This window comes from Scomber japonicus, chromosome 2, assembly GCF_027409825.1.
Source record: "Scomber japonicus isolate fScoJap1 chromosome 2, fScoJap1.pri, whole genome shotgun sequence".
Lineage (NCBI taxonomy): Eukaryota > Metazoa > Chordata > Actinopteri > Scombriformes > Scombridae > Scomber > Scomber japonicus.
This window is the reverse complement of record NC_070579.1, coordinates 29,142,334-29,155,622: the sequence shown is the minus strand read 5'-3', so window position 1 is coordinate 29,155,622 and position 13,289 is coordinate 29,142,334. Positions and strand designations below refer to the sequence as shown.

Below are 13,289 nucleotides of genomic sequence, written 5' to 3'. Positions count from 1 at the left end.
GATTAGCAGACTTGTGTTGCTATGGATGCTATTCACATCTTTTAAGCAGAAATGGAAACAATAAAATGATTTTACATCAATACAATTATCAGTCTATCAAATACATTTACTACCAATATTTTGTATAATATAATTCATTTCTATCATAAACAACTATGTATTTAGTTGGTTTAAATAAAGTGTAATAATTAGTAGCATGTTTCTTAGTGGAAGCAAGACCATTTTTAAATGAACATTTTGTGTAAAATAATTTATTTCTGCAATAAGGTAAGGTAAGTTTATTTGTACCCGAAGGATTCGGTTCACAGTTTAAGTGATGATTTAGCTTCATCCACACCAAACAAACAAACAGGTCAGACACAATAACATAATAACAGTAAAAAGGTAAAGTGCCATCAGTGCGTCTTTTCAAAGTACTGGATCAAAAAAAGAGCATTTAAAACCATTAGCCTACTTCATAATGAATTTAAAAACAAACCAAAATAAATAAAAACTGTCATCGGTCTAGTTGAGGTGATTACAATATTTAAGGCAAACACTACAGCATCAAATCAATGTATTAATTTAAGTACTGAATTAATAAAGTACTAAAATAAATATTTAATGAAATGGGTTTATAAGTACTCATAGGCTGTAATCAGTATTTGTTCAGCAGTGAGGGATTCCCCAGGCTCTGGGTGACGGACTCAGTGAATCGAAAACCCGACTCTCTTTAGTAAGTGACTCATACAAAAAAAAAAAAAAAACTCCAGTCCGTAAAAAGAGTCAAACCTCCCATTTCTACATGTGGTCCAGTCTGGTGCGTCAAATTCCTTTAACACAGAGAACCCATCGTCACCACGTTTGTCGATGCGCATGCGTACTGTGAAAGCAGGTGTGCTGTTTTTCAGGTGGCGATGGAGGGCGCCCGTGGTGGCTCTGCATAATATACATTACCCAATACCCCCACCCACCCCTTCACATTCACAAACACACACACACACGCCCCCTCTTGCGGTGGATCCCCGGTGCGGGTTGCCATGTGTGGCACAGATTCCTGTACTAGGCCAACTACTGATGGAGTTCGTTACATGTAGGTCGGCAACATTTCTCAACTAACTGCAGCTTTCATGTAGATATGCACACTTCAGAGCGGGGTTACTGGCCAACCCCCCCCCCCCCCCACACACACACACACACAACTACACCCCCGTTGGTTTCACCAGCATGCACCTTACCTTGCCCATTGCTCATCTCTCTCGCATCCTCGCCTCTCCTCTCCAAGTCAGCGTCGATAATATCCCTTCTCCGCTGGGATCGGCAAAGCAGGGCGACCACAATTATTCCAAATCGCACCGATGAACGCACCAGAAGAACCGGACATTGACTGCTTTTAGGAATCCTTGATTAGGGATGGCAGCGTTTACATCCTCGGCCTACCCCTGGATGATGCGCTCCGCTCGGACAGGCAGCCACTGGTGAAATCCGCATAGGACAAGCCACAGCAGCACACGGCTCACTCGCTCCCTCTCTCTCACTCAGGCGGGCACCCCCATCCACACACGCATACGCCACCGGCAGCCAGGCACGCACAGCACACACAGTAACCCACAACGACGCGCGTAAAGAGAGAGAGAGAGAGAGAGAGAGAGAGAGAGAGAGAGAGAGAGAGAGAGAGAGAGAGAGAGAGAGAGAGAGAGAGAGAGAGAGAGAGAGAGAGAGAGAGAGAGAGAGAGAGAGAGAGAGAGAGAGAGAGAGGCGGGGACGTGGCCGTTTGCAGAATCAGCTGTACTTACTATCATCTGATGTGAGTGAATGAGACAATAAATATGACTCCAGATCCACTGAGCCACGAGAACAGGACGTTTTATTGACTTTAGAACAAAAATTAGATTTCCAAAACAAAAATACAGGACTCCTATGTGGCAAGTGTTATTATATTTGGTGGCTGTTCACTGCTTGTCATGTATAAAAGTATCAGTGCATGTGTGTGTGTGTGTGTGTGTGTGTGTGTGTGTATGTGTGTGTCCTGTTCATCTCCCATCTCCATTAAGCTCATCCATCAGGTCACACAAGGTGTCCACCAGGTCCTCCATCAGAGCATAAACCTGTCAGGTAAATAAATATGGATAGATTTTATAAGATGACACGATGCAGAACTGTGGATACACTCACAAAGAAACTCCAGTGATTTAGTGTTGCTCTTCTACAAAGTTGGGGGACTCAGAAGCCACATTAAAAGCAAAGAGGGAGAGATATCCTGATTTATTCTCTCACATGTGTCAACTCAAAAAGCAAGATCTTACATTTCACACAGTGCCCAGTGTAAGATGTAACTTTGTTGTTGCTGCTTAGGAACTTCAATCAACAAGTTTTTTAACACCACCAAAAGTTATCTTGACTATGACTTGTCTTCTTTTGTTGGATTTAGATATGTTAATTTACTGATCTGCTTAGGAAGTGGTTTGATTTTAACACATCTAATTAAGATTAAATTTGGTTTTAAATTACATTTTGTTAATGTGTAACTTTGACACAAAGACCTTGATATAAACACCATCACATCACAGCACTGCAGGGCTTCTGGGTTCCCCCCCCGCTCAGTTTAACTGCCTGATAGAGAAGAACGAGTGCACACAGGAGAGAAAAAACAGAGGTGGAGGCAGTAAAACTAGCCACAGAATCAACCAATGGAAGCGGACGGTTCAAGCTCAGTTTAGTCTCACTGGTGAAGTTTCTGTCTGTATCATTTTAATTGATACATTTGTAAATTTATACATACATATGCAGTTCTAGAGAAATAATAATCAGCCCAGTTTGAACAGGCACTGCACTACTATAATGAAATGACCCACCTTTCGGTGCAGGAGCCTTGTGTAAATGTCCATCACCTCCAGCTCCACATTTTGGTCATCACTAGGTTGTTGATTGACACTCTCTGGCTGGATATCACACAGCGAAGCAGATTCCTCTTGCTTTTCCTTACTGCGCTTCCTCATTTCATCCTTTTTTTTCTTTTCTTTCTTTTTGTTCGCCTGTACACAGGACAGACAGAGAGAGCCCAAGACACAGTATGAGAGAAAGACATTTTAATTTATTGATCAATGACAGCAATGACTGGGCGTGCAGCACGGTCCAACTTCCACAATGAGTTTGTCTGTATGTTACATCATAAAAACCTCCCTCCCATAATTCAGTGGGGTTTAATATGTTGGATGTACCGTACTGTTTGGGTTAATGTAAAGATGTGTGTGTGTGTGTGTGTGTGTGTGTGTGTGTGTGTGTGTGTGTGTGTGTGTGTGTGTGTGTGTCACAGATGGCTTGGACCAGTACAGGTGCTATTAATTCACACCCTGGCCACACAGTTGAAGAGCAGGTGCACATTTTCACGCAGTGTTCTGTTACCATGGTACCCTGTGAGTAATTGGCTGTACCTTACCTGTGACTCAGCCATTACACAGAGGAGAAAATCACTCAGCAAAATATAGTCATACAGACACAGGCTGTGTCTCCAGTCTTTTCTAAATGTACAACTTTTGTTGCCTTTGATAGCTGAAAATGAACTCACAAACCACTAGAAGTGAGATGAAACCGGTTCTGGGCCTGATTCGCACCCACAAAGTTGTCATTGTGGTGCCCAACTGAGCCATCAATATTTGAACAGCACAGTCAGCTTCCTCATTAAAGTTGATGAAAATTTGCTGAAATTGAGATTTTTTAATGGGATGATAGCTGAGTGTAATGAGGAATGTGGTGGATGGGAGCAGGAAAACAATCATCTCGATTAAAATAACCAGCTACTACGTGCCATCTCAGTTTTTTTTAAAAAGGTGCACTCTTTTGCTTGTTATCTCAGTCGAGCAGGCACACTGGAAAAGCATGAATGGCCACCATCGTTTTCTACTGCTAAGCTACTATAGTGACTTATCTTGGGGACAAAAGATTGAATGGAGAGCTTTAGTTTCCTACATAGTTAACATGTCATGTACACACACACCATCCCACAAATATGCACACATACAGAGGTTTGAATTGGTTTGCTGGCAAGGGGTCTGTTCTGCTGATTACCCGTCATCCAGTATAATGTAGAAGGGAACAAACACACACCATGACATACTGTATATTATACATACTTTCAGGAAACTGGCCTGTAGAGTGAATAGAGAGAATATTGCAAGTGTATGTGTAACTAAGAACCAGGCGGTACTGTAGGTGGCCAGGTTGTGTGGACAACAGGAGCCTGCTGAACAGCAGATGAGTGAACGATGGACTGGCAGCTTGTTTGAAGTTGTGGAGGTGACTCATGATTTGATCAGCTGAAGCAATGTGTCATGTCTTTAAAACATACTTCACTCATGTGCATAATTTAAATACATTAGAATCTGCTGCCACTCGGTGGCAAAACATTTTATAGTCTCTCTTACACAAATATGCACAGTCTTTTGTTCTCTGTCACACACACACACACTTTTCCCCCCTCACCTCCACCGATTTTTCAGTTGTTGCTGACTTGGACTCCTCCTTCACAGCTGCACCTCCCTTTTTCTCACCCTTATCTTTGTTTATGTTGTCAGTCAAATCTGAGAAGTAATAAAACAGCAGTAAAAAGCATCAAGCATGAATTCCATATGTTAACTGATATATGTTCGAGTGAAAATGTGTGTGTGTGTGTGTGTGTGTGTGTGTGTGTGAGTCTCACCAGAGTCAGAGATTATGGGCTCATCCTTTTTATCAACCCATGTGTCTTTCTCTGGGAGGCTCAGCAGGAGTTTGAGCTGCATGGACTCATCAGCCATCATGTCCAGCAGTTTCCTCCACAGCTGCTGCCTGCAGGGGGCCCCACACACCACCATAACCCACTTTATTACAGTGAGTGTGCAGCTCTGTGTGGGTGTACTACAGAGCAAGATGCTATGATTCACATACGTGACTCATGTGTTTATGCCTTACCCTATAGCTGCTGCTGTTAGATGGTGGTGTTGAGGCAAAGGCTCAGAAAGCTTCAGAAGCAGACAGTTGAACTGGATCAGACCCTTTTCTCTGGTGAGGGCATCCTGATCTGATGCTTGTTCAGGTAGGGACAGCACAACCTTAAGTAGAGCAACAGGTGAATGAGGAATGAAGTTATTACAAATGGCCTTGTTACATTTTTGTTACATCAGCATGATATTAAATTTTACAGTGCATTTTACAGTGCAGAAAGGACATTGAAATCATTACCTTGAATAAACTTGCTGAATTTAATGCTACATGTGCATTATTCATACTCATCAAATGGTATTATGTACCACGTCACTGCACAGTGTTTCTACAGTACCTGTCTGAGCGTGCTGATTGAGAGGTCCCAGGAGTGTCCTGGATTCGCTTCTTGCCCCAGTTTCTTAAGGTCCTCCACTGGCTCATTAAGGTACTGCAACTAAAACCATGGACAATACATAAAACTGTATTGACTGATTTTTTTTGGTGATTTGGGGGCAGCAGAAACACTGACATTTTGGCAACTTAAAAGACAAACAGTTTTTTATTTAGATATCCAGCAGTTACGAAGAAACATTATAATTTATTTGGAGTTATGTTTTCATCCACTTGATGAATGTAAGATCAATATTCAGTCTCTTTAGGTCTGTTTTTGGTCTCTACTATCTCCTAATAGGGAAATAGGAGTGAGAGTGGATCAAAACAGTAAAGTTGCAGTGAGACAACTTAACTATGAGTTGAAATTCACTATAAAACTCTGTAAAGCCAAGGGCAGCTGCAGAGTCGCTCATAATTCTCTGTAGGTTCATCACTATGAACGACACATTACACACTGCCATTTGATACATTGTTAGTATAATAAAATAAGAGTTATAGTCGCTTTAACAATGTGGAGATCTATTTTATGTGACAACTACAAACGTGACAAGAGAACTCCCATGAACAGAAATGACTGTCATGTGACAGGATGATCCTAACTACAATGCATGTCATTTTTATTCACTGCTCACGGGAGCAGAAGAAATGTATGCTGCCCTGTGTGATGATAATAAGCCAGCATGTAAAAGGCCAAGAGAGCTATAATCATCATAATATTTGGCATTTAAATTATGTACAATTTATCCTAATTACAGCTTAGATTACGATAATAACAGGTTATGCTTCTTTCTTAATGTTCGGTTACACTTCTTCCCTACCGTGTCTATAGGGAATTAGCTCAGGGGACTTTTCAGGCAGTCGTGCTCTATATTCACTAGCCCAATCTAATCAGCCTCCCCATTAACCCGGTTAGGTGTCTACTGTGCTACTATGAAAGCATAACCTATTTTGTGTATTGTGACTTGTTAAAGATACAGCAGTTATGATCTATTTTTAATTAATGAGCTACCATGAATTATGATGACAGTGAGGACTACAATACAGGTAAAGAAGGGGAAGCCATAATGAGCTGATCACCATACCCTCCTACAGCCAGTGAAATGTCAAGAAGCACAATGAATGGGTGCTTTGACGAGTCATTTCACACCGATAAGGGGTGACGTGACTGAGATTCAGACAAAAACACAAAGGAAGATGTCTCATATATTGTTGATGCACGAAATTGGGCAACCATATTATCTTTCTACATATGAAAGAACTATGACAACAGTAATAGTATAATTCTCTGTGGACACTACCGAGGTCCTAAGGAGGGTTTGCACAAAACATAAACACAATCTTACTAAAAAAAAGAAAAAAAAGAAGAACCATCTGTATGATGTACCATGGGGTTTTTGCTTTTAAACTTCTGGTCTTCAGTAATGTAGAGCTCTGCAGGAGAACTGGGTCTCTCTGGTGTGTGGATCCCCAGCAGCATCTCATACACAATTGACTGGCACATTTTTACCCTCACAATCTTTTCCAGCTTCATCTGCTTGTGCAAACACAACCGAAACATACAGACAGACAAAAAAAAAGAACAAAACATACAGGTTTTACGTTCATGAAAATCTTAGTGTCATATGTCCATGCATGCCACTTTAACTGTACACCACCTGTATGAATTGCCTCTGGTCTGCGGTTTTGTCCTGGTACAGAGACAATCCCCTCAATGTGACCTGCATGGAGGCTCCCTGCAGCAGCAAAGGGTGGGTGTTGAACTGCCACAGTTCAGTTTTGATGCCTGGCCCCTCTAACTTAAATATGAATTCCACCCGTTTGGTGACACCTGGAAGGATAACACCTGGATGGGAGGAGAAGCAGGATGGAAAAGTAGACGGGCGGGTTGAGCACTGGTTGAAAGATGTGTTTGGGCTGGCACATGGGACAAACAGTGTATGACATAAGAGTGGCAGCAGCAGGTGTCTGATTGTGTTTGTGTGTACCAGAGGAGGAGTCGAAGTAGAAGTGCTGAGTCTTTGTTTGTGATTGCAGGTTAGGAAAGCTATGTGGCAGGGGAAGCTGCTGCCAACTGAAGAAGATGGCTGTGCTGCCCTCATTGCGCAGCTCCAAGTGAGACGAGGCTCTTTCTCCAGTCAGGGCCTCAAAGATTATTGTGGCACTGATTCCTATCTGGCCCTGATCAGTAAGTGTTGTAGAATAAGAAGTGGAGACAATCAAAGCAATGCAAGTCTGAAGTGTCAAAACAGTAAACTGATTTCACCTGCAAGACAGACTTTTATTGTACGTTATTGTTTATCTATGTGTGTAATCATGGTCTGAAATTCATACTAAAACTAATCTGCTGTTTAAAATCTGCTCTGTACCTGGTTACTGGGGGAGTTTCCAGTCCAGCTCGCAAGCTGACCGCAGAACCTCAAAGCAGGAATGAGCAGAGCATTTGACTGAACGTCATCGTACTGATCCAATGGATCACTGTTGAAGACAATGAAACGCAGTACCACTTAGTCAATGACACAATGAGTGAATGAGTCAGTTATTAGCTGGTCCCTAATTTAGGGGATGGACCCTCCAAAGGACACAGTCCAGACATTTAACTTCATCACATTATGGACAGGTTAATGGTAAATATATGAATGTAACTTTTTCTGTAACACTGTGAGATAAACAAAATATCCAGGTAGCAAAAAAAAACCCAAAAAACAAGAGATTCAGTGAACTTTTATGCCTGATTTCCAATAATTACATCCTGCAGTGACCTTTCATTGTATTAGTTTGAATGACATATTTAGCAGTGATTGAAGACCGCCTAAACCAAACACCTGACGATTATGACGCACAAATGTGGCTTCTCCATAGTTGAATGCACCATGGATTTAATGACTAGGGTAGATTATAGGATGCTAAAGGTTGCAAAGGATAAACCACCTGTGTATTCAAAGGAAGGCTGGTTTCTCACTTCCTTTGAAATAGCACAGCATCCTTAGTCTGATTTTGACATATTCAGTGTAGAAAAGTTGGATTTTGGACAAATAGGCAGTTACTATGCAGGAAAATATATCTAATGAGTCAAGAAGGAAGAGCACAGTGTTTTTTCTTACAGGTTTTCCTTCTTCATCTCCTTGTGCTTCTTCTCCTCTCCTTCCTGCTCCAGTAAGGGACCACGACGCACTGTGACAGAAGTGAATGGCTTGCCTGAGCCAATCACCTCCAGCCCATTGATGTCCTGTAATCAAAGTGACACAGAGTGGTGGTTTTGAAAGAAAGGGTCAAATTTGAATGTCCAATCTACATTCTGGTCCCTGCTAATGGAAAAGTAATTCCCAAAGTCCTTTTTCAGTCCAATATAAATAGATTTGTCCACTCGTTTCCAGAAAGTACAGCCAGAATGAAACATTCGATGATAGCTGGTAAAATGAAAACTTGTTCAGGTGCACATACACTTTCCTTTGAGTTAGAGTAAAACATTTACATTCTCATGTGCGCTACACTCATTATTACGCATTTGAATGTTTCCATCAACTTTATTATGACATTGGCAGAGTGGAACTAATAATGCAAATCCAATCTAGCGCTATCCCCTTCTCCTGTAGATCAAACTTCACTACAAGTAACACTAGATGCTCAGTTTTCCCCCACCACTGTTACCTTCCTTTCATAACACCTTTCTATCCTAGCGCACATGTCACAAAGCCATGGGCTAGTCCGCTGCTGACAAGACAATCTGTCTTCATCTGTGTTTGTCAGAAGGTACTTCAGTCCTTAAATCACCTCAGCATCACATTAGCCCACCAGTACGACAGAGCACACTGCAGCCATTTTCTCTTATGTCACTGGCACAGACGTGTTTGTGAAGGCGAGACCGATAGAGACACTGATAGAGGAGTGCCAGAGGGGAGGATGCCAAGTGAGACTAGATTAAAAAAGGTGATGTCATTTGAATAAATCTTCCCTTGATCAGCACCTGTTACTCAGGGTGTTAATGATATTTAATGGGAACTGGCTGTGCAAAGAAGTGTTGTGTTGTGTGTGTTTACCCCAGAAACCACAGCTTGCCCCAGCTGATGGAGTCATTATAATGCAGAGAGAGCAGTTTAGGCAGGTTTGGTACCATTTCTTGGACTCTGTTACCCCACAGATCTCAACAGTGCTACTCTATGACTGGACACGCTCCAGATTTCATAACTGTACCTTCTCTGCGTTAGCATGTATGCAGATGTTTATGGGAGTGCTGCAGTGCCTCATTAATCTCATTATGCATGTGTGCACTAAGGGAACATTTTTTACAGGTCAATAAAATACATCATCCCATATTGTGTGAACAGTTTGGTGTGTGTTTATGCCCGTGTGGCTGCATGTGTGTGGGTGTGTGTGTGTGTGTGTGCATGTGCTCGTCCGTCTTGGCTGAATACTGTGGTTCGCTCCATGTACAGAAAACCTAGAACAGTGTGCCCAAGGCTGAATGATAACAGGCTGTTTTTGAAGAAGATACAGGCTGATCATGAACAGCTAGCAGCTCCAGCAGCAAGAGACAGAGTGTCCTGAGGGTGTGTGAGCAGCCTCAGTGGGCAGTAATACACAATCAAGATCTGTGCTGTACACATTAGGTTCTTGTACATTGTTAGAGAGAGGACATAAATAAGAGAAACTTTTGTGAAATGTGAACAGTGTCTGATTTCGATTGTGGAGACACAACATTATAAATCAAATTAGGTCACATCAAATAATCCAGTGAGTCTAAAAATGAGGCACCTCCAACTTTGACATGTTTAGATATTCACCTGTGATCAAAAAATTGCCTGATAAGGTAAATTAAGTGGAGTTTCTTGCATGCCTTAATCTGACATATTTTATTAGCGCTTTCTGCACCAAACATATTCATCACAGCAACCTACTTTGTACTGCAAAATACAATACATAATACATTACAGGCAATAAATGTACCTTTGAAGTGATACTAATATGAATTTTGTGAATCTTTTCCAAAAAACCTGATGTCATATGGGCTGAACATGAACACATCACATGAACAAATATTTCTGATTAGGATTCTTCTCATTTATTTTAAGAACTATGACTACATGTACTAAGTGGGACATTTTACATCTTAAAAAGCAAAATTATAAATAATCTCTTTGTGGAATAATGTATATATGTATACATATATTATCTATAGCAATTATGTGCTACAATTTTTTGTTACTTATTGGCATATATGCCGCCACTTCTTGCAATGACTTGGCTGATTTATTGGTCAATAGGAAATGTTATGAGCTTAAAACAACTTATTATTGTTATTTCAAAAGTACAACATTTTGAAAGCACTACTGAGCCACATTACATTATTAAGTAGTTAAGTCTGGAAATAAAACACAATCTTGTTGTTGAATACATTTGTATTACCGGCTTTTTAATGTCCATGTCCCATAGAACCTCTCCAAGTTCCTGGTACTGGCGCTGCAGGTATACACTCTGTTTCCAAGTCCGAGAGGCTGGACGCAGAATCTCAGAACAAGTGATTCCTACAGGATTCAAAATTTACCAGAGAGAAAACAGTTTTTAGTCTTATAGACACCAGAATGTGAAGGCTTTGTCCCAGTTCTCCGACTTAAACTTTCTCCTTTCAGTTTAGAGCAGTCGCCTAAAAAGATGAATCACTTCATGTGACTGTGGAGGACCACTTTGTCTTCCTCTTTTTGTGTTGTTTGGATGCAATTCGTCTTGTCCAGTTTAATGAAGCACTTTTGCCTTTGGTGCTGAGTGTGGTTGTTTAAGATGTGTCATCAGTAAAAGTGGACAGCTCAACTGCCTTTTCACAGAGCAAAACCTTTTTATTTGGGACACCACCACATCAGTTGAATGCATAACCAGATGGAATGGTGGTAGAGATCAAGGCTGACAATAAAAATTGGGACATGGCCTACAGTGTGTGTGTGTGTGTGTGTGTGGGAGGGGGGGGAGGGGGTGTACCTGATTCCCGGCGTACGCTGCTCGGCTGTCCTACATGTGTGACAGGTTCACATTTGCCCCTTTCCGTCTGAGTCAGAGTGGCTGTAATACCACTCATTTCATCTCCATAGCGCTGGGGGAGACTCCAAAACTCACTGCCCACATGGTAACCCTAAGAAATAGAAGAAAAGACATGAGTGAAGTTTCAGGTATTGGAGAACTACAAGAAAGGTTAGATCCACTGACACATGCAGGGTTCTTATACCTTTTCTTAAATCAAATTCAAGCACTTTTCAATAATTTTCAAGCTTGTACAGCATAAGTTCAAGTATCAACATGCGTGACCAATGCAGCAATTTGATGCAATTAACATTTAGAGGAGTTTCAAGCACTTCTTGAAAGCATTTTTCAAACTTTGAAAATACCACATTGAAATTAAAGCGTTTTCAAGGATTTCCTGGATGTATAAAACCCTACAGATGGCTAAAGACACAGTAGACCAGAGAGAGCAAATGTGTCATACATATCCAGGGTGAATGAGCGGCATGACTTGTGTTAGAAATGTCCTTTGCTCCTGGGTGTCTCTGAAATGGTTAGCTTGGTTCATCAGTAACTTCTCCACTGGCCTGTGCAGCAAGCCTTCATAGAGAGACAGACAGAAAGAGATAATACAGTATTTTGATGCAAACTCATAGTTTTTTAAAATGAGAGAATATCTTGCTTTTTTAATTCGCCTCACATGAGAAACCTAATTTGAGAGTATGTGTGCACAAGGTTTGTTAATCTAAAACATCTAAACATCTAAACATGATTCAATATATTTCCTCTAATCATATGATGCCTGATTTTTTATGTTAATAAAAATAAAGCTAAGTGAGTTTAATGTGTCTGCTCTCACATTTCTGCATTAGCATACTGTGTGAGTGTTGCATGGTAGTACTATTGAAAATGTGATCTTTTTCTGGTGGTTTTATTCTCTAATGAGCTCACCAGATAAGAGGTCTTGCTGCCGTCTGCGCTGCCTCATATGTGTGCGCCAATGCTGCAGGGCGTTGCGCTGGACATTTCTGTGGATTGAAGGGATCCCACTCTCCACAGCCTCAGAATGAGGCCTTCCTGGGACCTCAGATGGAGGGTCTCTCTGGGACTTTGGTATTCGTTTTATCAACTGGATGGTGAGGGGAGGAGCGAAAAACCAGAGGTGACTAATGCAGCTATAGCTTTTGAGCAGTGTTTGCAGAATACACCTGAATTCACCTCTGCCTCTCCTCTGGCCTCCAGGAAACTTCTAAAGTCATCCAGACTGCCCAAGATGCTATGTGGCAGAACCATCCCTTGGTCATCAAATTGAAGCCCTTCGGGTCCTGAAGAGAGACATATATGCACAGAAAAATAGTAACATTATCCTCGAAGATCCCCTCACAAAAACGTTTCTATAGGCTCCTTCATGTTATTCATGTTCATGAGGGAAAATAGACCTAACCTGTATAGTCCAGAGGTTGAGAGTCAGGGCCCAGATTCACTGGATGAACCAACAGGTCAGCATTTCCGACTTCATCAGCTGATTGTGTCTTGTGCACAGAAGCCATGAGCACAGCTTTTTGATGGCCTTTGGGTGACTTTAGTATATGAATCTGCAATCATATTTACCTTTATCTGCACAGGCTACTTTAAAGTTCAAACTCAAATAAGCTTTATCATAAATATATATTGCTAAAGCAGTACAAGACATTACTAACTTTGACACATGATGATTATAATTAAATGCATGCAAACATCAACACACATACATACTGTACATAAAATTACAACATGGTAAGAGGCTTTTTTTTCTTTTTCTTTCTTTTTTAAAGATGTAATCACACAGACACATGTACAGTATCACAGAGCTTGTTTGTGTCAATACTGAACATATTTTACAGCTATTGCTTCACACTGACTCCTCTCCCCACAAAGCTAGGGCTGTTTCAAGGATAAATGGATAAATCCAGGGTATTATTTATTTT

General features: G+C 41.1%; 1 protein-coding gene across 1 annotated transcript; it reads right to left on the bottom strand.

Moving 5' to 3' along the window:
* Window positions 1-2,012: 2,012 nt before the first annotated feature.
* mycbpap (mycbp associated protein) lies at window positions 2,013-12,872 on the bottom strand. Its single transcript, XM_053326969.1, has 17 exons — window positions 12,767-12,872; window positions 12,541-12,638; window positions 12,274-12,451; window positions 11,807-11,922; window positions 11,305-11,455; window positions 10,738-10,856; window positions 8,436-8,560; window positions 7,701-7,809; window positions 7,320-7,512; window positions 6,990-7,177; window positions 6,695-6,865; window positions 5,297-5,395; window positions 4,930-5,069; window positions 4,679-4,806; window positions 4,462-4,559; window positions 2,835-3,014; window positions 2,013-2,087 (listed from the first exon to the last, which is right to left on the bottom strand). Exons 1-17 carry the CDS (start codon window positions 12,870-12,872, stop codon window positions 2,013-2,015), a joined length of 2,274 nt encoding a protein of 757 aa, XP_053182944.1.
* Window positions 12,873-13,289: the final 417 nt, after the last annotated feature.

Bases quoted from the DNA above. Each gene is read 5' to 3' on its own strand.
- mycbpap (XM_053326969.1), bottom strand. From the start codon at position 12,872: ATGGCTTCTGTGCACAAGACACAATCAGCTGATGAAGTCGGAAATGCT. The intron at 5,396-6,694 runs TTTTTTTCTTTT...CCATGGTTTTAG, and splicing joins ATCATACAGATGGTTCTTCT to TTGCAGTACCTTAATGAGCC. The intron at 5,070-5,296 runs GTACTGTAGAAA...GCTCTACTTAAG, and splicing joins CAATCAGCACGCTCAGACAG to GTTGTGCTGTCCCTACCTGA.